Source organism: Otolemur garnettii, unplaced genomic scaffold (assembly GCF_000181295.1).
Source record: "Otolemur garnettii isolate 467f Iridium unplaced genomic scaffold, OtoGar3 scaffold00004, whole genome shotgun sequence".
Taxonomy (NCBI): domain Eukaryota; kingdom Metazoa; phylum Chordata; class Mammalia; order Primates; family Galagidae; genus Otolemur; species Otolemur garnettii.
In genome coordinates, this window is record NW_003852399.1 from 15,836,071 (window position 1) to 15,862,883 (window position 26,813).

Sequence of the window (26,813 nt, forward strand, 5' to 3'; positions counted from 1 at the left end):
GAACCCGCCACCTTAGGTGTACGTGGCTGGCGCCTTAGCCGGTTGAGCTATAGGCGCCGAGCCTTAGCCCCCTTTTCAATTCATAGATTTCCTTTTGCAAAGCATATTTCTGAAAATTAACATACATTTCTTCTATTAAAAATGAAGTTTCCAAGTTTGGAATTTGTCACATTTTAAAAGTGACACATTTTAAAAGCTTTTGCAGCCCTGTCAGCAAAATCATTGCCTTTAAAAACCTTGTCAGTATGCTCTGTGTGAGTTGTACAATGAATTACTGATATGAGGAGACAGTTATATAGCATTTAACACATCAGGTATCAGTTTTCCATAAGATAATTTATTTCCCCTAGTAGTTGAAAAGCCTCTGTTTTTTTTTTCAAATTTCCTATCATATGATAGACACCAAAAAATGTGATTTTCTATCGACTTTTTATCTAGCTTTCTATCCACCATTCTATCTATTTGCCCACTATCTGCAATTCTATCAAAACTGCAACTCTATGTACCGTTATCCGCTGTGCTGCTTACACCAGCTTAATTTTAGGCAAAATGTAAGATTTAAAATGGCATAAGAAGTCTCACAATCTATAAAGGTTTAAATCGACCATTTTTATCCCAAGTACATGATCTATCAGTGAACTTCATTAAATTGGCATTATGAACAAGTATCTAAGATAACTAACATCAGAGACTAGTGATCAGCTGTGCCATCAGGATTTGGTCAAAAACTAATATAGTTTAGACTATTTCATCTCCTAGGCACAGTATCAGGTTAAATGTTTGTTTCTTAACTAGTCGGATGGAAATTCTGGATCTTTTACTCCTATAACATAGCTATCATAGCATTTAGAACAGGCATCCTCAAACTACGGTCCGCAGGCCACACGCGGCCTCCTAGGACATTTATCCGGCCAGCCCGGTGCTTTTGCCACTGCCGCCTGTCCTTCTTAGCAGCCGACTCGTCCCGGGGCCCAGAGTCCGGCCCTCCAATGGTCTGAGGGACAGTGAATTGGCCCCCTGTTTAGAAAGTTTGAGGACCCCTGATTTAGAACATGCCAATCAATGACCCATGATAAGGCCGTGAACTTTTATAAATATGTCTGCTGCTGCTACCAGATTCTATCATCCACAGTGCCCCTGCCTATGAAAGAACAGAGAAATTTGTTATTTGTGTGGGACCTATTCTCAACTTTTTAGCAAAAATTTCAAAAGTGGCACCTTTATTTTCATGATACTGTAAGTAAAAAGAATTTTCAAAATGTGGAATCTCCAATGATGAAAATGTAGCTAATTTTAACTTGAATCTCTTCTACCCACCAAATCAAAGGATCTGAAGAATTATCAAACAATTGTCCTATCACTTTTTGTCCACTCTACAAAAGCTGGAATCCACTGTCTATATAACATCCTGCTCATCTCCAAAATTATCTAAATTAGTTTTTGTAGTGGGTATTTTATCTGCAAAAACATGGGACTGACTTCTACATGAGGCCTTCAGGATCATCAGACGCCCTAAATACTTGATCTCGGTTTGGCAATTTATCAATTGTAGCCTTATGTCCTTGTGATGGAGGAAGTTTTTAGAAAGCCACAGTATAAGTTTTGTGTTGCTCTGAGCCTACGAGCAAACTGTCTACTTACTGAATACGTACAGATCCATCCAGTGGACCAAATTTCTGTAAATTTTCTTGTTAATGATTGTGCAAAATAGTGGTAGAGTCCAGAAACCCTGGAGGAATACTTTTCCATAAACACCAGACTTCTTTCTAAGTGAACTAAATGCTATTTAGACTTGTTCACTAGAGGAACAGGAATGAAAAAAAAAAGCAAATCATAGATAAACTGAGGGAAAACATTGGAGAGAATAGTTCCAGAATTAAAAACTTCTAGTTAGGAACTATGAGTCTTACTGAAACAATTTCTTTCTTTAAGATTTTGTACAAAGGTTAGCCATCTTTATCAAATTGACCTTTCTTCCTAATATAAGAAGTATGGCAGTAACAGTATTGGCCCCTTGACTTTCTAATTGTTTTATGACTGGTTTTATTTCTTCTAGTGGAGACTTATGACAAATATGACTTTGCTTATGTTTTTCATAATCTATTTTTATTTCTTCTACAACTCAAATTATATCAGTGTTGTTATTTCTAGGACTCAAAGCAATGAACTGATTGCTTTTAGCTCAAGGTACTCATCCAGCACAATGTCAGATCACCATTCTCTGCTATTCCCCTGTTCCAAAAGAGCAGAGCACTAGAAGGGGGACTTTTTATAATTCTGAATATCTTATATTATTCTGGTGGGGCCAAATGATCTTCAGTTTTTCCACTGAATTCAGGCATTGCTGTTCACATTCCAATCTCTTCACCAGGGTCACAAATTCTGTGTCAGCCTACCAAAATCTTTATTAAAAAATGTAGAAAAACAATGAAATAGGAACTTTTTACTTAAATTATTTTATTAATTTTTTATATTTATGTACACCTTTACACTAGCAGTTGAGAACTACCAATAGGTAGAGAATCAAGGCCAAGAGAAGAACAAGTTAGACAAGGAGCAGCTTAGTTTGCTTATGTTAGTTGTTTTCTGTTAGTTCAGCTCACCGTTCTAGAGGTTTCAGGCTGGTAAGACAGTTCAGGACTGAGAAGAATAAAGAGGATGCAATAAAGATTAATAATTAAATTTTCACAGAAAAATAACTTTCACTATTCACTGTGAGATAACTTGTTGGCATCAGATACACAGTGTATCTGATCGGATGTACATGCTGTAGACATAAGCTCTCATGCCCATTTCATAAAAGCTTTACATTACTTTCCGTCCTGCCTCTGAACTTGAGTCCTTACTCTTGCCCATAAACCTATACTACTACAGATAGCTCAAAAGATTAGTACCTAGAACTCACCAATTTGAGAGTTCAGGTGCCATAAAATTTAACGAAAAGGTGTTTCAAGTGATAATGCATATGTGTATATAGCCAATGTATAAATATGTTTACTTAGGGACTTAATTTGCTTTGGGAGAAAGAAAATGGATACGATCTATTGTTAAATAATATCTAAAAATATTAATAGTATCTTGATAGCTCATAATATTTCCCCATAGTGTGTATAATTCCATAATTAAATCATAATATTTTGTCAGGTTTCTTTGTTATTATAGTGACACTGGAAAATGGTGCGGGTGTGTTTTTCTAGTGTCATTTTTAAAGTTTTAGTGGCTGGCTAGTGAGCAGGGCATGTGGCTGACACAGTAATTATAGTGTCTTTACCATCCCAGAGACAATTTTTTAATGCTTTCTTAGGAATGGATGGTCTTTATATTATGGATAGAAACTTTATACTTTCCTGTTGTAATTTTCCAGTAGTCTTCATTTTTTTGTAATAAACAAGGCAACCATTCAATAATTTCTTCCATTAGAAACCTACCTTTTTTGTATATAATTTAGAATCCCATGTCCCTATAGACAATCACTCTGCAGTAAGTTCATTTTTCTTTCTATTCTTGACGCACTTTTCCCCCCAAGGTCTTATTAACTCATTTACTTTCATCCTTTGTATGACCCTTGGATTCAGTTCAAGTAAGAGACTCCAACATTAACAATGACAGAGGAAACAATGTTAATTTCCTTTTATTATGTTTATAAAATTGTGCATGATTGAATGAGAAACTATTAATGCATAGATTCAATTATGCCACATTGCAGTAGTAGCATATTTCTTTAAATGAAACTAATTATAGTAAACATATATGACATAGACAGCCTGTAATGTAGGTACTATATTTTAAGGACTGTTTGTTTGGCATTAGTATTTTAAAGTATTATACTCCTTGCCATTTTATTTTACACAGTATTTTTAATATTTTAAATAACATTTCTCTAGGATAAAGTTCTGTGATATTTGAAAGGTTAAATAAGATGCATTTTTGGTCTTAAAATACTTGAGGTTTTTATAGATCCTCTTTTTCTCTTCAGTTCAAAAGAAAGTACTAAAGAAGTCTCTCTCACAGTATAAAATTTAATAATCTGGCCTCAGGGATATGAAAGACCTAACTTAGTTGAATAAATAAAATAGTATTTTAATAACCTTGATCACCAAATTTTTAGTTTGTCTCTTCTGTTATCAACCCAAAGTTCTGAAAGTTTATGTGACAGGTTTTGTTTTTCCTAGCAAAGAAAATATTGAGAACCACATAATGTCATGTAGAGGGTGTTTTAATAACCCATCTCTCCCTTCTATGCCCATCTCTTTTTAGGTTGACTGGAAGCTTTGTACCTGACTTGATAGTGAGTATGAGTAGCCAAATGTGGCTGCACCTTCAAACAGATGAAAGTGTTGGATCTGTTGGCTTCAAGGTTAACTACAAAGGTAATGGTGAATTGCTACGGTAGGAAAAATGTTCTCTTAATACCACCAGAGAATATTTTTAAATTCTAGTTTAATTACATTTACAAAATAAAAGTTTTCCAGAACACAGGCAAGAATACAGTCCAACAAAATCATTTCCTCCTTAATATAACTGTGAATGTTGATTCCACTTTACTTTAAATAAAATTAGTTTTTCCTTTGAAATATATCTTTTTTGCATTTACAGTGCATTCATACTGTCCCTGTGCTTTAGTTGTACTGGAGTCCTAGCCTTTCCCAGAATAGACTATGCAAATTTATACACATAAATAATTTTCCTGGAAAAAAGAAAAATCTTCTAACTACTAAAGACTTAAATATAACAGTCAAGGCCTTAAATCCCCCAAATATTCCAGAGTTCTAATATATTTTTGCAATCTGTCAATCATATAAATTATGTTTCCAAATTTGTGAAATTGCTACTGCCTATCCTCGGATTGATGTCAAAATCTTTTGTTGTAGTTTCATTTATAATATAGATGCAAACATTATGAAATCGTGACTATTTTGTCACATGTTGGACCTTGATTAAAATCAATATATACACACAAGGTACATATCAGAGAAGCAAATTTGCAATTCTGACTGAAAAACGTGTCAGTAAATTCACTTAAAATCTATGCTTTAAAAAGTAAAATGTGAGAGACCATTAGAATATTATGTTGCTTATATTTATTTTTACTCTTGTGGTAAAAAATAATTATTCTGTATCTTATCAATTAAACAATGGCTGTGAAAATTTTACTTGCATAATAATAATTTTTAATCAGAGTCTCTTCTTACAAACATTTTTATGCCTTTGTGTCCAGATACATGCCCAAGGAAATTAATGCATGATGTTGTCAGGGAAACAGGACACATTCATTCTATTCATTTTATTTATTTATTTATTTACTTATTTTTTTTTACTTGTGACTAAATGTGGTAGTATCAATTTAATTAGTTCAGGAAATATGCATAAATGTCAGGGTGTTGGGTTTTTTTTATGGCCAGGGCTGGGTTTGAACCCACCACCTCCGGCATATGGTGCCGGCACCCTACTCCTTTGTGGCGCCGCCCCATTGCCAGGGTTTTTTAAAAGGATAACCTGATAATATTTTGAAATATATTTAAAATCCACACCTATTTCCAGTAAATGAAACTAGGTTACAAACTTTAAAAGACAGCTTACCTAGCAAGTAGCTCTTTTTTAATGGCTAAATTAACCCAGAATCCTTACATTCCTTTTATTTATATCATTTTCTTCATCAAATGGAGGTTGCCTGTTAGAAAATCTATGGTCATTTAAATCTTAGAAACTGTGTTAATCATTAATGACAATGCTTCAATAAAAAACACAGTTATGATAACTCATGATCAGGTTGGAGCAAGAGAGCTGTTCTACTGATATTTACACAGCTCTCCTAGCCATGGCAATTCAAGAACTGGAAGTAGATTGTAAAGTAGTAAATTAAACATTATGTTGTTCTTTTTGCTTGATTTTCAACAATAGTAATTTAAAGCAGTGATTCCCAAGGATCTTCTCGCATGTGCCACAAACTAAATGAATTGTTGAATATTGAAGGAACACTATAAACTCTCTCCAGAATATTATATTACAGTGATAGAGATAAAATACACAGCTATTTATACATAATTATCCACAAGATGAAATATTTGAAATCAATCTGGAAGATTCTAAGTGAATTATGCCCTTATTTTCTCTTTCCCTTCCATCCTGTCTCTTCAGGTCTAACCTACACATTATGAGTAGTGACCTTCCAGCATCAGGGGAGTTGATTATATTACCTTCCTGCTCAAAATATGTCTTTTTTATTGTCTAGAGATAAAATACCCCCCCCCCCGGTTTTATCCTCTAGTTTTCTCCATCCTTTTTTTGTCTTTTTCCCTAAACTCCAGTTTTATTAAATTACTCATAATTCTTTGAATCAGTACATTGTTCCACATCTTTGCTGTTTTGGACGTTCAATCAATTCTACCTGGATCACTTATTATAATTTTAATTCAGCACTTCCTCATTCATCCCACAAGACAAATTTCAAATATTACTCTTGTGTAAAGGTTTTCTTAACTCTGTCCATCACAGAAGACCATTTCTTTTGTTTTAAGAAACTCTTTATCATAGATAGAAAATATGTCTTACATAGCTTTGTATTTCTACTGGCAACTCCTCTGCCATCTCATCATAGGTAATTAATAATAATTTGTTCAGTTAAGCTGAATAAATCATTTGGCCTAGATAAATGAGGAAATATGTCCTCAAATGTGCAGTCTATCATAATTTTTCTACTGTGAAAATCTTGTTTTTGCATTCTCAATAATTTAAAACCTGAGCTCACAGTTGAAATAGGGTTCATTTTGAGAAGTTTCAAATTTTGACGCGCAGATAGCTTCAGAAGTTCGCCTACTAAAATAATTTTCATAATTATCATGCTCTCTATTGAATAGCATGTTGGTTCTAAATGGAACACCTGCTAAAAACCTTTCCAGATTGATCTAAAGATATCTTTGTTTGTTTGTTTGTTTGTTTTTGGCCATCTTTAGATTTTTCATGAGATAGCCTTCAGTGTAGATCTCTCTAACTATATATATTACTGTATGATTTTATCTCTTAAATTTTTAACATTCTAAGTATAGTGACTAAGATATATAATTTAAACCTTGTTTTATGCAATGCATTTTTATTCTTAAATTGTGTTTAGCTAATTACCTCAGAGAGTGTTTTTGATGATTTTAAGGAAAATAAGACTTCTAAGGTCTAGCATTAGAAACTCAAAACAGAAAAAGAGATTAAAATCTGGGCTGCTCTGGTGGAATGAAGTCAGCCTACTTCTCATTCCCTCCAAAGGTAGAACCCGAGGCCTCCAAAAACATAATTTAAAAATGACAACTTTAAGAATGTACAATTGACAAAAAGACAAAACTTTAGGAAAACAAAATAATACCTAATTGCCAGATTAAGTTGTTATTAACTTTACAACTTCTGCTTTAACTTATGGCATTATCAATGCTTTTATTTCGTTATAGTTTGGATATTAAAGGGCAAGAATAATTAAAAGGCCATTAATGTTGCATATCATTTATTTCAAATGTCATTGATTTTTATTCAGTCAGAATTTATTTCAGGTTTATGTGCGTGGCAGTGTGCTTATTACACAAAAGCAGAAAAAATACCACTAGATTCTTCAGAAGATAATAATAATCGAAACAGTTAAAAATCGATAATGCTTACATTGAGTGTAACAAGCAGTGGCCATCCTGATGAACAGGTTGTGCTGTCTGCAAAAACTGAGATTCAAATTGTGAAACTAGATGTTCCTGCTAAAAGGGAAGAGTAACCTAGCTGTCCACCTTGCCCCATTTCCCTTAGGGACATTGTTTTTTTTGTTTGCCTGTTTTTTATATTCTTATTATTATTTTAAATACATATTAATCAGAAAGGAAGAAAAAGGGAGGGTGGTTCTTCCAATGGACGCATTAGCATCCATTAACACTGCACTACTTTTTGGATGCATTTTCATCTTCATCTGAGAAAGCCCAAGAGATTAAAGGACTAATTAACAATTACTAAGAGCCTTGCATATTTCAATCCTGTGGCCTACATTAACTTATTACATCTCATTCGAACTGCAAGAGGTAAGAATTATTCAGATTATTCATTTTTACTATTTAAGTACCATGGTGACAGGATGTTCGGATTGTCTTGTTTACTGCTTTATCCCTAGAAACTAGCAGGCAATAGATAGTCATGGAATGTGTGACTGTATTCATGAACATGAGTGTTCAATCCTTACTGCAGAACAGAGACGCAACTCTAAGTTTACTGAGTCCATTCTTTTTTCTATTTTGTGATATTACATTATAGGTGATTTTGAGGGATCTGAGATATAAAAGCTGGAAATTCTAGTGATTCTAAAGAGCATGAGGATACCAAAAGATTGCCTTAAGTTACTGAGCTCCCAATGCCTCACCAGGACACATAAAAGTAGAAACATGCACATCCATGTGCACACGCACACACACATTACAAAAAAATACATGATTTCAACCTGGAGGTGTCCGTATTTTTTATATCCATATGGTTACTGGAATTCTTTAAGAATTTTCAGTAAGAAAACTTAAAAATCCATGGCAGAGGCATATAAACATTCCCAACATTTATATAGTTCTAAAAGTGATATTCTCCCCTCTTCTTAGAAATTATTAATGCTTTATTTTTTATTTTGGATTAATATGAGAGTACATGTGATTAAGCTTCACTGTTTGCATTTGTAAGATAAAGTCAGAGTTGTAGCTGAGTCCTTCACCCAGAAAATACACTGTATACCCATACATTGCACCTGTTATTATATTCTTTTTCAAAATTTTATTAACTTTTATAATTTAAGATTATTAAGGGCATACGATTATTTTTGTTACATGCTACTTTGTATAATACTTAATTTGGGACTTTTAGTGTATACATCACCCTGACAGTGTTTTCTATAACTAGCAAGCAAGTTTTTACTCCTCACTCCCTCGCCTCCCCTGCTTGTTTGAACCCAGTGGCATTTACATCTCTTTGCACTTGTTGGTGCCCGTCATCTAGCTGCTATTCATTGAAGAGTGTGCTATTCATTGAAGAGTTTATTCATTTCTGACATTTTTTGCTTAGGATAATGTTTTTTTAGTTCTGTCCAAGTTTCTGCAAAATTCATGATTTCATTTATTTTTGTGGCTGAGTGGTATTCCAATGTGTGGTGTGTGCGTGTGTGTGTGCGTGTGTGTGCGCGCGTGTGTGTGTGTGCGTGTGTGCGCGCGCATATCTACTCATGAATTGAGAGGCACTTAGATTAATTCCACATCTTTCCAAGTGATATCTGTGCTGAAATAAACATTTGAGTGGAGGTGTCTTTATGACACACTGGCTTCCTTGAGATTACTGGATCAACTGGTAAATTTACTTTTATTTATCTGAAGTAGCTTCATAATTTTCCATAGAGGCTGTTTTAAATTGCATTACCACTAGCAGTGTATAAGCATTCTATTCCATCGCATCCACACCAACATCAATTTCTTTTGCCATTGTAGTAGGGGTAAGTCAGTGTAGTTTTCATGTGCCTTTCCCTGATGATTAGTAATATTGGGCTTTTAAAAAATATATATGTTTGGAAGCCATTTTTTTGCTTTCTTTTGAATAACTTCTGCCATGCCTTTTGTCTCCTTTTTAATGGGGTTGTTCATTTTTTTTCATGTTGATTTGTTAGAAAAATTTATAAATTCTTGATATCAGCCATTATCAGGGGTATAGTTTGCAAATATTTTCTCCTATTTTGTAGGTTTTCTATTCACTTTGCTTATATTTCCTTTGCCAACAATATTATTATTTAGGTTATCACTTATTTTTACATAATTAAAATGTCACACGTATCTGTTACTTAATAAGTTTTCATATACACTCGAATGTATTTGACTATTTTTTCTGCCATAACTATACTCTTCCAATTTCATTAATTTTGAATGGTTTTATTTTGGTATCTTGGAAGGGAAACTCCCAGCTACTATGCTTCTATTTCAAATTCTTCATGGCAATTCATATACCTTCTACCAGCATTTTGAAAATACTTTATTGAATTACCTAAACCTATTTGTTATTTGTATTAGAATTGTAGCAAATTTATATATTGATTTGGCCTACATTGATATTCTTAGGTAATCTGTTCTCATTAGACTTGTTTTATGTTCCTAAATTTAGGTTTTAAATTATACTTTTTAAAAAATACAAGTTCTTCATTATTTGTGATAGCTTCTTATTTACTACAATTTGGTACATTATGATAGGATATTTATTTTTTTATCTCACTTTCTAACCAATTATTCATATTATGAAGAAAATTTGTTGATTTTGTATATCTATGTAGTATTCAGCTATAGCATTTAATACTATTATTAATTTTAATTATTTCATGAGTAGAGATTATAAAAATGAAGATGTTTATTAGCGAATTATAGAAATTCCAACTATCTGTGGTTTAATTTAATAAAGGCAATTTTTATTGCCACTTGATGTGTTGAGACAATGGTAGAAGCTGATGTTAACATTGTCACCAGAGACCCAGATGCTTCCTTTGATTTGCTCCACCTTTTTTAGCAAATTTATCCTCACCCTTCTCAAAGTTATGACATGATTGGTGCCAGAGATCTATTGAAGAAGCATATTGGAACCCTCCAAATTATGTTGAACTATTGTAATAAGAGCTGGCATTTATATCTTATTAAAGGTTTTGGTGGCAATGACTTATTATTTTAACATTTAACATATCTGACAAGGAATGTGGAAAAGAGTCTTTATCAAAACTAGAGAATTCAAGCAAGTTTAGGAACTTTGTCAAAGTATTTTCTGCATCCATTGACATAATGTCTATGGAAAGTTTGGTACTTGTCCCTGAGACCAGATCAGTGAGGAGGAAGAATGAGGACATGTTGAGGAAAATGAAATAAATGTTCATTAATTACTCTGCAGATGAGGCTGGCAGCAGACTAGTATTTCCAAAGACCTCTGTCCTGCCTTGAAACAGAAATACAGGGCTTTTCAAAGAGTGTTTTTCTATGGTTTGGTTTGGGTCCATGTGACCAGTGTCACTGTGGTAGTTTGGGCTTTGTCCAACTATAGTAGGTGGTTTCGATGGACGTTAGCTCCAGTGGGAATCATCTCATGACCATTGTCCACACTATTCAATTTGGAAGTTTTTATTCCCACAAAGTATGGGAGTTTCGAAGAGACAATAAAACCTTCTTCAACATGATGACCCATCTCTTAGTACACTCTTGAATCAATTTACTAAGTAGTTTGATTAAAATGTTTGCAATAATACCTGTATTTGTAATTTTAGACTATCTTTTTTGGGGGAAGGGCTGATAAACTATTTGGATTAGAAGATAATGACAATATCACAGAACGAGGGAGGGAAGTTGTCAGTGCTATGGGATAGCATGAATAGCAAAAAAGCTACATGTCTTTTTAAGTGAGAAAGACTTTAGCTATAAAATCAGCTGGACATTTTTACTTAAAGGTAAATATTTAACAAATTTTATTTTTTTCGTATATTTCTAAGTTTCCTCAGATCTCTTCATAGATTAGTGTTGATTATTTATGTTTTGTTAAAACCATTCCAAGTGGGCAGTGCGTGTGGCTCATGGAGTAGGGTGCCGGCCCCATATACTGGAGGTGGCAGGTTCACACCTGGCCAAAAATGGCAACAACAACAAAAAAAAATCCAGGTGGTAGATTGGAATTTTCAAATACAACATATAAGCATTTCAAATGTATTTTCTCTTTAAGATAGCTTCCTTGAACAAAATAATAAAGATATGTTATCCTGATAGTTTATTTACATGTACATTAATTTCAAGAGTGTGTAAATTTTATCTTTTTTTCTTTACCTGCATCTGTTGATTTTGTGTCTGGGAATCCTTTCTCTTTGTTTTAGCAATTGAACTGCTCTAGGCTTTAATGAGCTGTATTTCTCCCAATTCTGTGTGGTTCTATAGGTTGGCCTAAACTAATCAGAATTCATTTTGATACAGTTATCAATCCAGCATCTGGGGCAATTGATAGAGATTCAGGGTGAAAGCAAATCTCTTTTCTAAGGTTGTAAACTTTAAAGACCGTTTGACTTGGTGCTATTGTGGCAACTTTTGTTATTCTATGTGAAAAATTTGCCAACAGAAACATGGCAAATTCAACAAATAGAAAAGAAGAAAAATATAGTCTTGTGGACATAATTGAGACTTGTAAATTTAGTGATTCCTGAAGGAAAAACTTGACCCTAGACCATAGTCGTTCATTGTGTAAGTCACAAACTTCTTTCTTAAACCATGGTGAGTTTGATTGCTGAGGCTAAATGAGTTTGTTAACCCAAATGAGCCCTGATCAACACATTTGTTAGCTCTTTGTTTAATTCTTTCAACTCAGTAAGAAGAAATGATCTATATTTAGGTCAATGCTTTTTGGTATATTTCTTTATTTTTAAAATGTGTTAGCTTGGAAATATGCCACAAATGAGCCCAGGGAAAAATGTGTACTCATAGAAAGAAACCGTTCTGAGTTAATTAATATTCAATATTTTTCCATCATGAATGGAAACATAGAAATATAAGAGTTTTGTAATTACTATCTGTTAATAATATACAGGCAGTCCTCAAGTTACAAATATCTAACTTACCTACAGCTCACAATTATGAACAGAAGCTATCCCAGTAAGTCCCCGAGTTACAAACATCAGATTGCTATTTTGAGAGAACTAAGAAAAAGAATATAAGTATAATATTTTGACAGTGTTTAGTGATTTAAAAGGCAAAACCAATGTTTTATTCAAAATGATTTCAGTAAAAGAGAATATATATTATCAGAATTTATTTTTTAAATAAATTTGAAAAATTTACTCTGCAAAGTTCAAGTTTTGCTTTTTTTAGAGGATTAAATCTATTACAAATGAAGCATGTCAAAAATAAATGGAAAGTATCATAGGGACAATTTATACCTAAGCAGCAAATGAAGGCTTGAAACTTTCCCCATTTAAATACTCTTAGGCTTATGCAAAGTCACACAGGGCCAAAATTGAAAATCCGTTGCAATTGACCACTCATTACTTAAATTCTAGTAGTAGCTGCCTACGCAATATCTGATTTCTTTTTGTCAGGAACTGATTTTTATCAAAAATGGAAACATCTTTCTTTTTCTAACATATATGACTTTTTAAACTTTTGCTCTATTTATATGATTTTCTATCAATGAATTAGGATATTTCTGAAAATGTCATAGGTTCATTGGATCCAAAAATTAAGCCTTGTCATATGCCTAATTAGAGTCATGCAAAAAAAGTCTTCACCATCTATTTGTATAGTGGTGAAATGATGAGATCTGGCAAAAGAGTTATTTATGTGTATATTTATTTGTCTTTTTACTTAGTACACTTAAAAAGAGATTCTCTACTATTTCTCACTACACCTTTACAGCACTCACCACAGTTTAATGGATTGTCCAATAAATATGGTCTATCTCCAATTTTCAAAAGATTAGATTAATGTAAAACCCAAAATCCAAAATTAGATCAATATAAAACAAAAATGTTTTCAATATTGAAGAATTACTGCATTATTAAAATTCAATTCTTTAATTTTTAATTTTAAAATATGTGTTAAAGCAAAAATCAAATGACGAATCATAAATATCTTTTAAGACATCGTTTGAAATTTATGGTTTCTAAATATCAATTACCATGTTTTCTAGTGCTACAAAGTCAAATTAGTGAAATAAAATTATGTACAGCACATTTATAACTTTTTATCACATTTTCTGTTTTCCCACATCCTGTCCTTCAAGAAAGAGCAATTCAATTTATTGTCATACAAGTCATCTATAGAATATACCTAGATGATTATTTGATATCAAAAGAGCATTCTGTCAATAATAAAAATGATATTTATTAAATGAAAAGTAAAATTGAAATTTCTAGTTTCTAGAAACTTAATTATTTGTTATATACTAAAAGAGATATATTTCAATGTTTATACAATTAAATAGGAGTCCAAGTTCATTTATGCAAATAATTGTTTTCCTCTAGTGTATTCTATGTGCATCACTGATTTAATAGAGACAATTCCCTAGTTACAAACATCCAATTTATGCACAATTCACACTTATGAACAGAGACTATTCTAGTAAGTCCCTGAGTTGCAAACATCTGACTAACATACAACTCACACTTATGAATGAAGGCTATTACAGGTAATAAGTAAATGTACCTGGTCCAGCTTACATACAAATTCAACTTAAGAACAAACCTATAGAACCTATCTTGTTTTTAACCCGGATACTTCCTATATTTGATATAAGGACGATTTCCAGGTCTTTAAAACAAGGATCTTGGAGTAAATGGTCTCCGCATTTCTTTAAGTTCTAAAATTCTTTTATTAGATCTGACAAACTGGACCTTAATATATTTGTTGGTCTGCCCAAGAATATTGCACTCAATATTTGTTAATTGTAGTAACTGGAGATACCTACAGTGGCACATTCTTCGAATGTGTTCTGAGATAAATCTCTCCCTCCTAATTTATTGCGGATTCACTGTGGTATAGTCTAGAGATGGTTTGGGAGCACTGACCTAGTAAACCCCTTTGGATTTTCCTAACTTGTGCCTTTTGATATGTCTTTTCTTTTCATATCATTTTCACTTTCTTTGTTAAAATCCTGTGGTCTGTAAAATGTTGTTTCTCTTGCCTAGGAAAAATTACCAAGTCACATGTAATATTTTGTGTGTGGTTTTCATGATAACATTTCAATCTGCTTCTCAGGAAAAAGAGGATTTTTAGGCATGACTCATGAAAGATTTTATGTTTGGATGAGCTTTATTCTGTTTGCTATTGCTCTTTTTAAACTTAAAGGTCTATTTTATTTTATTTTACACTTAATACAGAAAGTTCCTTTAGAAAACTATTGCTTCAAAATACCAATTTAACTTTGTTTATCCCAACCTGCTGTGAGAACTAAGCCTTTTGGTTCTACATCTCCAGAATTAGAATGAGTGGTAGTAGAATAATAAATGTCAAATTAAAAATATTTACTGAGCTCCAGTGCTGTCCCAGGCATTGTGAATACGATGGGGTACATAACAAACATAAAAGACTTAGTCATTTCTTTTAGTTAGTGGGACAAGGATTGCCACTCGACAAATAATATTAAATTTAATCAATGCTGAGAATGAAAAACAGAATGTGCTTTATGGGGACTATGACAGCTAATGCAGCCTTTAAAGAAAGCTTTTCTGAGGTGGTGCCCATGGCTCAGTGAGTAGGGCGCTGGCCCCATATACCGAGGGTGGTGGGTTCAAACCCAGCCCCGGCCAAACTGCAACAAAAAAATAGCCAGGTGTTGTGGCAGGTGCCTGTAGTCCCAGCTACTCAGGAGGCTGAGGCAAGAGAATTGCCTAAGCCCAGGAGTTGGAGGTTGCTGTGAGCTGTGACACCATGGCACTCTACCAAGGGCAACAAAGTGAGACTCTGTCTCTTAAAAAAAAAACAAAAACAAAGGAAATTAAAAAAAAAGCTTTTCTGAGAAGATGAACTTGAATGAGGTCTGAGTCTAAGTAGGAGTTGCTAAGACAGGAGCTGGGCAGCATGACCCATGAATGTCTGTCATTCACACACTTTGCAGATGGTAACAAGTTTTATGGTAGAAACAGAGAATTCTAGCATGTGTGGCAGGGATGGGAAGAAAAGGGAGCTAAGGAATAGTTATACGGGCTGAAGAGTTGAGTTAGGAAAGAACATGCTGTGACTTGATGCAGAAGCCATGTATGTATCCGTGATGATAAAAGATGTCCATTTCTCCAATGGAAATAAAAGATTTCTCCTCCCTTTTCCCTTGCACCGAAGGAGAAAAATCAATATTTATTAAAATAATGGGACCATTGATCATAGGAGCTGGAAAAGTATTTTTAGCTAAGTCTGTGAAATATGCTCATTCTTTCTAAGATAATGAAATTGAGGGTCAAAACAATTGACTTTTCCCATAGTGGCTAAGTAATGCCTGAGCTAAAGTACAATCGCAAGCTATTGCTTCTAAGAGGGTCATTTTACACTTTCTTCCCCTCCCTGTATCCAGGGTATATATAATTGGATGAATAACAAATATTTAGGTTGGTACAAAAGTAATTGCTGTTTTGGTCCATGAATTTTAAATCATTATAACTAGGCTCAAATACATCTTCATTAATAAAAATAGGAACAATTACAATCAACACATTGTTGCCAATGAGAAATAAGTTTGCTTCCTCCTGCAGCATAAAAACCCATATTTCAGGATTCAATGAATTCTTGGAAAGCACTTTCTGCATCCTGCCATTTGTGGAAGTGTTTTCCCTGAAAAAGAATGTCAAGATGCTTAAAGAAATGGTAGTTGTTTGGAGAAAGGTCAGGTGAATATGAGAGATGAGGCATTTCATAGCCCAATTTATTCAATATTTCAAGCACTGGTTGTGCAACATGCACTTGGACGTTGTTGTGAAGAAGAATTGGGCCCTTTCTGGTGACCAACACCTGCTGCAGGTGTTGCAGATTTCAGTGCATCTCATCCATTTGCTGAGCAAATGTAATGGATTTCCCTGGATCTGAAAAGGTGTAGTAGATCAGACGGATAGCAGAACAAAAAACAGTGAGCATGACCATTTGTTGGTGTAAGTCTGGCTTTGGGAAATGCTTTGGGGATTTCTCTCAGTCCAGCCACTTAGCCAGTCATGCCAGAAGAAGAGAAGGTGATACTTGAAAACAATGATTATTATGATTTTGGTCAACTTATGAAACACCCATTTATTGAGCTTTTCCATCTTTCCAATTTGCTGCAAGTGCCAAACAACCATAAAATGGTCGAACTTGCTTTCTTTTCAACTTCTCCTGCAGTTGCCAGAGGATCAGTTTCAATGATGGCTCTCAATTAATCGTTATCAACTTCCAATGGCTGGCCACTATGCTCCTCATCTTCAAAGGTCTCGTCTCCTTTGCAAAAGTTCTTGAGCCAGCACTGCACTGTACATTCATTAGCAGTTCCTGGGCCAATTTAGTGTTGATGGAGCAAGTTGTCTCCGTGGCTTTACGACCCATTTTGAACCGGAATAAGAAAACTGCTTGAATTTGCTTTTTGTCTAACACCATTTCCATAGTCCAAAATAAATACAAGTTAAACTGCAGGTAGTAAGTCACTGGCAAGAAAACATAAAGTGAAAAATGCACATTAAAATGATGTATAATGTAACCACATTTATTTGGGAATGTATTCCAGCATCAAACAGCAAATTTCAACAATGCATAAACCTCGATTACTCTTGCACCAACCTGTACACTTTAGTGGTCACACAAAAAACTTGTCAAATAATCTGTAATCATCACAATTTCATAGGAAAATAATGTACTTTTCCCTTAATACCAGGAATCATTTAATTTTAAATATCTTACATTAATGATTTTTCATTCTATTCACCTTAATTGGTGCAGAAATTCTAAATTTCAGAGACATATATCAAGCACATTAGAGATGAAAAATCAGAGATGAAACATTAGCGATTAAAATATTCTTCGTTATCCTAAGTAGACAATAAGATAGGAAATATGTGAGGTATTTAGGTTTTCAGAACTTTTTTTTTAGTGGTGTAATAGATCAGAATTATTATTCATTTGATTAAATACAATCCCTGTGTGATTTTTGCTAATCCCCAAAATGAAGAAATCTCGAATTAATTCAGAATTTTAATATAGGTCCATTTGGACCATGTACAAAGAAGCATCTATTTAAATAAATGGTTTTCTGTAGGTGGCATTGTGTCATTTGATGATCACAGTGATGATGTCAACCAGCCCCACATTCAGTGGCTGTGCACAGTTATTTGTACAATTCTGCTCTGGGCTGGTGATGGGCTAATATTAAAAGGCTGAAATTGGACCCATCTGTCATTTATTCTCCCGGGTTTGGTGTCTCCTGACATCATACAAAAAGCTAAGTATGGTCTTTTGGACAATGGCTAAAGTGCATAGAATAAACATTTCACTTGACAACTATTTTTAAAACTCTGCTTGCACATTTTCTTTTAAAATCCATTGGCTAAGTCAAAACATATTCTGAATCCCAGAATTAAGGGGAAGGATAGTAGATTATATTTACAAAAGTGGGAAAAGAGAGTGAACTTTTAAAATAATAATCTAAAAACAAAAATAAATAAAATAATAATCTAGTTTGTCACAATGACTAACCATACATACTAATAAAAAACTTTGATTGAATTACTGCTGAGCTCAGTGTTGCACACACACACATACATACGTTCTCTTCCCTCAGGAAGAAAGTGTCTATTTTAAGCAATACTACATCGGCTAACTCCTGCAGTGATCTAAGGCAAACAACATAGAAATGGCCTGAGCAGGTAACTTTTGAAATGAAAAGGAAAGACTGGAGAAGCAATTGGAGTACAGAATTTTTCTACAGAGTGAAAAATGAAGACATAATTCAGTTATAGTAGATAAAGGAAATATAATATGAAAAAAAGACATGGATGGAGATAAAATAGCAGTTAAGAATTGGAAATGTATTTTGGCCAGGAAATATATTTCTATGTTATTGTGTATATCCTTCCTCATTATAAACATCATGCATGTTTACAGAATTAAACCATCTCAAACCCACAGTATTTTCATTTCCCATAGAGTTATGACAATGACATAAAAGAGATTGGAGCAGCTACAAAAAACTTAGAGGGTGTTTATTGCAAGGAAAAAATACAAAAATTTTGGTAAAATATACCAAATATTGTTGACCATGGGACATTTAATAAAAGATGGTGTAATTCAAATGTCAAGAGCATAGACTTTGAATCTAACAGGCATTGAATCCCGCTCTATTGACTGGCTTACTGGAGACTGTTACTGCCCTGTCCTTTTGAAGCCTGTATTTCTTTATCTATGATATGAGAAGAATAATGATTCTTACATTATTTAATTATTATGAGAATTTATGACAAATACATTTAAAGTTTGAATGAGCTCCACATTATTACTATTATTATACTGCCTATCCATGGAGTAGCTAAAGTTCTGCTTTATATGTATAAAGATTTTATTTATTCCAAATATATGGATTATTCAAAAACTATTATATTTTGGAAACTAAAACTTACATTTATTTATTTTGTCTTCTTAATAATCAAATGTGGAAGAGTATTTCAGTGTGAATAAAATACAACCCAACCAAAAACAAACAAGTGGCATTTAAAATTAACAATGCATTACCATTTACATTAGGATAAAAACGCATATATGTGTATATACATGTATATATTAAACCCTTAAGCATAAATCTATCAAACATCTATAATAGCTATAGGAAGACTATAACAAACTCTCATAAAAATATCAAAGAACTGAATAAATGAAGAGGTATTCCATATGTATGGGCAAGAAGACTCAATAGTGTCAAAATGTCAGTTCTTCCCAACTTGATCTATAGATTCATTGTAAGCTTAGAATTCCAGCCAATTATTTTGTGTATATCAACAAACCAATTCAAATGTTTACATGGAGAGGCAAAAGACCTAGGAAAGCCCATTGAAAGTAAAGAGCAAAGAAAGATTGGCACTACCTAACTGACACCACACAACAGCAAGCTTTAATAAAAGCTATAGTAATCAAGGCAGTGTAGGATTAGTAAAAGAAGAATCAACAAAGATGTCAATGAAATAAAACATAGAACTAAGAAATAGACCCACATAATGCCCACCAATCTTGACAAAGCACCAAAAGTAATAAAGTGGAGTAACATATTCATTTCAAATAATACTGGTAGAACAAGAGGACATCCACAAGTGAAAACAAAAGTGAATCTAGGCACAGATTTTTTATCTTTCACAAAAATTAACCCCAAATCATAGAACAAAATGTAAAACTATACACACAGAACTATATAACTCCTAGAATATAACAGAAGGAGAAAATCTATATACCTTGGATATGGCAATGAATTTTTAGATAGAACACCAAATGTATTATACATGAAATAAATAATTTGTAAGCTAAATTTCAATAAAATTAATACCTTTTCTCTGTGAAAGATGGTGTTAAGAAAATGAGAAGACAAGCTACACACTAAAAGAACATGTCTGCCGAAGACTCATTTGGTAAAAACTATTATCCAAAATATATTAAAAAAAAACACTTAAAGCTCAATAATAAGAAAATAGGCGACTTCATTTAAAAATAGGCAAATGAAAGACACAACTACAGCTTGGACATTGGACTTCACCTTACAAACACTAATCGTGTGACCTAATCATTTGTTCCCTCCTACTAATCCGAAATAAAAAACATAAAATAAAATATTGTGCTAACACAATAAAAATAATACAAATGGGCAAATGACCTGGACAGATACCTCACCAGAGAAGAAGTACAGATGGAAATTTAGCACGTGAAAATAAGTTCAACATCATATGTCATTAAAGATTGCACATAAAACAACAGTATGTCCCTGTAAACCTATTGGAAAGGAGAAAATCTGGCACATTAACACCACCAAGTGCTGGTGATGATGTGAAACCACAGAAACTCTGATGCGTGGCTGGCAGGAATGTACATGATGCAGCCGCTCAGGCACACAGTCTGTGCAGTTTCTTATGGAACTGGGCAGGCTCTTACCACGCACTCAATAAATCACACTACTTGGTATTTATCAAAGGGAACTGAAAAATTGTCTCCAACACAAACCTACATGTGATTTATGGGAGCTTTAATTGTCAAAACCTGGAATCAACCAAGATGTTCTTAAGTCAGTGAATGGACAAACGGTGATACAGTTAGCACTAAAAATAAATGCGCTAGGAAAGCTACGAAAAGACAGATGAAACTTAAATGTATTTTAGTAAATGAAAGGAAGAAAAACCCTCAAATTGGAAAAGGATACCTATTCTATGATTTCAACTACGTGATATTCTTGAACAGACAGTTACTGAGACACTAAATTTATCAGTGTTGTTTAAGGGTTAGGAAGGAGGGACGGAGATTAGGCAGGACAAGGAGGAATTTTAGAGCAGTAGAACTAACTATTCTTGTGCTATGTTAGTGGTGAAAACATGTCACTATATACTTTTCAAAAGCCCATAGGATCTACATCAAAGCTGAACCCTAATGTGAACTTTTGTGATAACGATCTTTCAGTTTAGTAGGTTCATTAATGATAACAAATATACCACAGTGGTGCAGGGGATGTGTACCGGGGAGGTTATATGTGGGAACCCTTTGTTGTGTTTTTTTCTCAGTTATGTTGTGGACCCATAACTGCTCTAAAAACAAACTTTATTAATAAAAAATAAAAGCAAATGCTACTATGACAGTTGTCCAGAAATGTTGTTAAAATATTTATATTTTGTATTAATATAAGCATTTGAAAGCTTCAGGTGCTGCTCCCGCTGATATTCAACAATACGGTTTTCTGATTTAGTGCACTACTCAATTTCCATGGACACCATCCAGGTTAAAGAAAAAAAACTTTCTGAGGCCTCAGTAAGCAGCATATTCTTGGGAATACACTCAGCTCTCATTCACACTGATTCTAGCTTTCATAGCATTTCAGACTACATTAAATTTATTTCAGAAGGGAAACTTTGACTCAAACTGACTGACAAAAATTAGTCAAAATAATATTGTTTTCATTTCATGTTTGATATGTCCCTAGTGTCAATAAGAGATGAGATATCATATCTCTCTGTTAAGTTAGTCATGAAGCAAAATGCAGTGATCACGAAGTTGTGGCATCTTCAGAATGATTCCTCAAATAGAAGAAAATCCATTTTCTTTCGTACCTTTGAAGAACAATAAAACTCTGATTAAATATCTTTTTATAAATATCTTGATTTAGATCTTTTAAAATAATGTCTACATACCCTGGCAATTATATAGTTCATAAATAATATTATCATCAGCTGATAATGATTAGGTATCCTTTTGTATATGAAGCTGTTACACACACAAAATGGACATCCTAAATAGGATGAAGATTCCTCATACAAATGTAAAAATTAAAAAAAATAACATGCTATGAAACAAAATTACATTGGCAACCAATATCTATTTACATTACATATATTTATACTGTGCATGGTTTGTGTTCTGTGAAATTATGTGTGTGGGAAGAGAAATCTGATCTTCCTTCTACTTAAAGGAAAAATACCTGCCAAAGCTTGAGATAATGCTGAGTGTTAACATTTTAATATGTATCTTATACAATGTTGTGTGTTCATGATCTGTGCATGGCATTTATATTTAGGCATAGTGTCTCCAAATTTCGGTCAGAAATTCTGCATAACCTTCTGAAAATCTGACTCTTTGAGCTTAAAATAAAGTGAAAGAGGAAAAATAAGATACCAATGAACATGCAAAGGCTGTTTACATGCTAAGTCATCAGATCCAAAGCCCCAGTTAAGGATTCTTCTACAAAATAGCTTGTGAGGTCAATAAAACCATCTGATGCATTTGGAAAGAAATTAAATTATATTATTATACTTAGTCTTTTACCTCTGAATCAACTCAAAATCCTTACCCCAGGGTGTATTTCTCAATGTTTATTCTCATGATGTGGAATAAACAGAAACTTCTGAGGGAAAGGTAATGAAACAATAGAATACTCTTGGCTTTAAGACTGAAACACAATTCTTGAAATTAATTTGAATGCTCATTAACATGCAGAAATATAAGATTTTCGGTATCAGAAATATATCATAGATTTTCACACTATCTAAAACTTGCTGCTCACAATGTGTCTTAAAGCAAACTTTGTAACACCTTTAGATCTGAAGATAGGAGATAAAGACTCCATAAAATGCAGACTCGCCAGGCACCCTGCAAACTATGCTTCCATGGATTTGAAATCTGCCTTTCAGCTGGAAAATAGGATTTAGATAGCAGCATACCAAAAGTAAATGAAAGCAAATAAATGGAGTTCAACAGTTCAAATTCTTGTCACTTACATCTTAATCAAGTTGAAGTTTATATTTGTAAGATGATAATTTTTAAGAAAATTAATTTGGGTGGGCAGTGCCTGTGACTCAGCGAGTAGGGCGCCGGCCCCATATTCTGAGGGTGGTGGGTTCGAACCCGGCCCTGGCCAAACTGCAACAAAAAATAGCCGGGCGTTATGGTGGGTGCCTGTAGTCCCAGCTACTCAGGAGCCTGAGGCAAGAGAATCGCCTAAGTCAAGGACCCGGAGGTTGCTGTGACAGCACTCTACCAAGGGCAACAAACTGAGACTCTGTCTCAAAAAAAGAAAAAAAGAAAATTAATTTGGTGGGAAATGTAGGCCAACATAATATAATATACATACTAAGAAATATGAATCAGTAAAGAAAAATAAAATAATGATGGAAGAGAAGCCATATTGGATAAAAACCCTATTTTGTTGTATCCAGTGAACTCCCTTTGGCAAGTAAATTAGAAGAATATAGTCATTATGAATACACAGTTGGTGTTGCTGTTATGTCTCCTACAGTTTAGATAAGGAGTCAATTGAAAAATGCAAATAGACCTCTATTCTCTAAAATATGTGCTGACCTCTGAAAATCTTCTCTACATGTAGGTTACTTGGAACTGTCAGGAAAGAGAGTAACTAATAATTTTTTGCCTACCTATTTTATATCAAGAATCATGTGAGAAGTTGTAAATCTGTTATCTAATCTGTGCATTGAAAAAAATCAGAGTATGCTTCATAATCTTTAAGGATACTAATTTAATTATCTTAAATATAGCTGATTAAGATAGCTTTCTAGATATGGATAAAAGCTAGTCTTTGCTTGTAAGGTTGAGATTTAGAATGTTATGGAAATTAGAGCATTTTTTACATAGGTATATTTTAGACAAGCAAGAGATGATTATCCAATATACAATAGATAGGACATAAAAATATGTTATTTCATGAAGAAATTAGACTTGAAAACTGGGTAAGGAGAGATTCATGACAGCAAAGAGTCATTTTTTCAGCTTGTTAACTGTCACACTTAAATAATCATGTGACTTTGACTCCCACCCAATTATGAATGATATTTCTTGTATTTTGCCTGTTTTTAGCTTGCTCTATATGGGGGAAAATTATATGTGACTATATGAACATTTTAACTTTTTCATCAAAACATTTTAACTTTTTCACCAAAATATTTACTGTGATATGATTCAAATACAAAAGAACAATAGTTATAATTTAGTAAAAAAAAAACTTTATATGATTCTTAAAGAATACAATAAAATATATACAAAATAAGGAATTCAAAATGAAAAATGCTAGATTCAGTGATAGTTTAAATTATAATTCGTAGGCTTCATTCATGTATTCATTCAACCAACATTTGCTGAATACTTCTAGTGTATGCATTTATGCTACAACAGGTGCTACGGGAATGAGCTCTTCTTTTAAGGTAAACCCAAGACGTACAAATGTACATAAATAAATAAAAATGTGTTGTCATGAACATAATAATAGAAGTTTGTGCCAATTACAGTGATAGCACCAAGGAGAGAGTACTGTAATTAATTTGACAAAGGGACCAGTTGTTAGGGCAAGCTTCAGCGGGGAGGTATTAGATCTGCAAAGGTGTGTATGTAAAGAGTGGGCATCTTAGACTACATAGAAAGCACTGGGAAAGGCACAGAATCCTGAAACCTGGCTCCAAGAGGCCCACTACAAGTATTATTGTTTCTGAAGCATAATGGTAAGAATGAAGAGGCACCAGAAGATGAGACTGGAAATGTGGTTTTATACCATAGATAATCTACAAAGGGATTTATGCAGTCATATTTAATGATTTGTAGTTGGATGGGATCATTCTGGCAATTTTATAGAAAGGGAATCAATGGGAATAAGGGAATTAAGAAGCTATTTCAATTTTACAGGAAAGTGATAAAGAAGGCCCAACCCCAAATACTGGTTGTAAAAAAACAGTAGAGTCCTACCCAGTGGAAAAGGATATTTGCATATTTTGAATCAGACAAAAGGTTCATAACTAGGACTACAAACTTCAAATTAAGGAACATAAAAAGAACCAACAATCCTTTATACCACTGGTCAAGAGAGAAGAATAGAACCTTCTCTAAAGAAGAAGGACAAATGGTTAACAAACATGAAAAAATGCTCATCGTCCTTAATTATTAGATAAATGCAAATCAAAACTACCCTGAGATATCATCTAACCCCAGTGAGAAAGGCCCACATCATCAAGTCTCAAAATTGCAGATACTGGTGTGGATGTGGAGAGAAGACTGCTGGTGGGACTGCAAACTAATGCAACCTTTTTGGAAGGAAGTATGGAGAACCTTCAAAGAACTCAAACTAGACCTCCCATTTGATCCTGCAATCCCTTTACTGGGCATCTACCCAGAAGAAAAAAAAATCCTTTTATTATAAGGACAGTTGCACTAGACTGTTTATTGCAGCTCAATGTACAATTGCCAAAAGGTGGAAACAGCCTAAATACCCACCAACCCAGGAATGGATTAACAAACTGTGGTATATGTATACCATGTAATACTACTAAGCCAGTAAAAAAGGAGACTACTCATATTTTGCGTTAACCTGGATGTAAGTGGAACACATTATTCTTAGCAAAGCATCACAAGAAGGGAGAAATAAGAATCTCATGTACTCAGTTCTGATACAAGGACAATTAATGACCTAGGACACAGTAGGGGTGTGGGATGGGGAGAGCAGAGAGAGGGAAGGAGGGAGGAGGTGGGTGGAACACGGTGGGGAGTGGTACAACTTTTGGGGGCAGAATCCTATTATGGGAGGGTCTTTATCTGACACAAGCAATCAATGTAATCTTGTTCTTTATGCCCCCAATGATTCCCCAACAATTAAAAAAAAAAAAAAAACCAGTAGATTCTGGAGACCTTTAAATGACAAAATTGGCAGTCCCTAATGCTGAAACAGGTTTTGTGAAAGAAGCCTTGAACTTGAGGGGATAATCAAAGCTACCACCTCGCTTTCTGGTTGAGTGACCGAGAACAGCTTCTGTGACATTACGGAAATACTGTGTAAAGGAAGAAAGACCTATTGTAAAATTAGGGAAACAGAGGAAATTTAAACTCATGTCATAGACTTGCACCATGAGACATCAAATTAGAGTTGTTATAATGCAGTGGAACCTAGAGGAGAGATTTAGGTTATTTATTTGAGAAACCTACAAATATAGTACAGGAGATTCTCATTAAAAGGTCTGAGGAACAAGTAGGTACCTTCAGCTAAAATGTCATCATAATGTATGTCAGTATGTAAAATGGAAAAGGTCCATAATTCAGAGATGTGTTACATCTGAAACATAAATCTTTGTAGATTTGGTTGCAGTTAGGTAACTAGTTTAGGAACTCAGCAGTACATCCAGGTGTCCTAAGAAAGTAGCAAGGGATGAGAGGGATAAGATCAAGAGTACAGATAGAGAAAACCTCTGTGAACTGGGATAGGCAAGAGTTGTTAATATATAAGGATGGATTTTCTGCAGGAAATTTGTAGTTACAGAATAAAAGGAAGAACAAAAAAAAAAGGATTTGCTTTCATATCTGATAGTTTCAAACAAGGTGCACTTAAAACAGTTACAGGAAGACAAAGGGATAAAGACAGAGCCAAGAGAGATGCAACTGCTATAGCCTAACAGTGTAGGGCCAAGGCAGGTCCCAATATAGATAAAAAGATGCAACTGCTGTAGCCTAACGGTGTAGGGCCAAGGCAGGACCCAATATAGATAGAAAGATGCAACTGCTGTAACCTAACAGTGTAGGGCCAAGGTAGGTCCCAATATAGATAGAAAGATGCAACTGCTGTAGCCTAACAGTGTAGGGCCAAGG

General features: G+C 33.8%; 1 protein-coding gene across 2 annotated transcripts in view; it reads left to right on the forward strand.

Moving 5' to 3' along the window:
* The window catches only part of CSMD3 (CUB and Sushi multiple domains 3), a 1,080,374-nt gene that overhangs the window by 556,195 nt on the left and 497,366 nt on the right, over window positions 1-26,813 (forward strand). For both annotated transcript variants that reach the window (XM_003782396.2, XM_003782397.2), the window contains one exon: window positions 4,258-4,370. In XM_003782396.2, coding sequence (XP_003782444.1) covers window positions 4,258-4,370 — 113 coding nt within the window. The remainder of the gene's footprint in view (window positions 1-4,257; window positions 4,371-26,813) is intronic.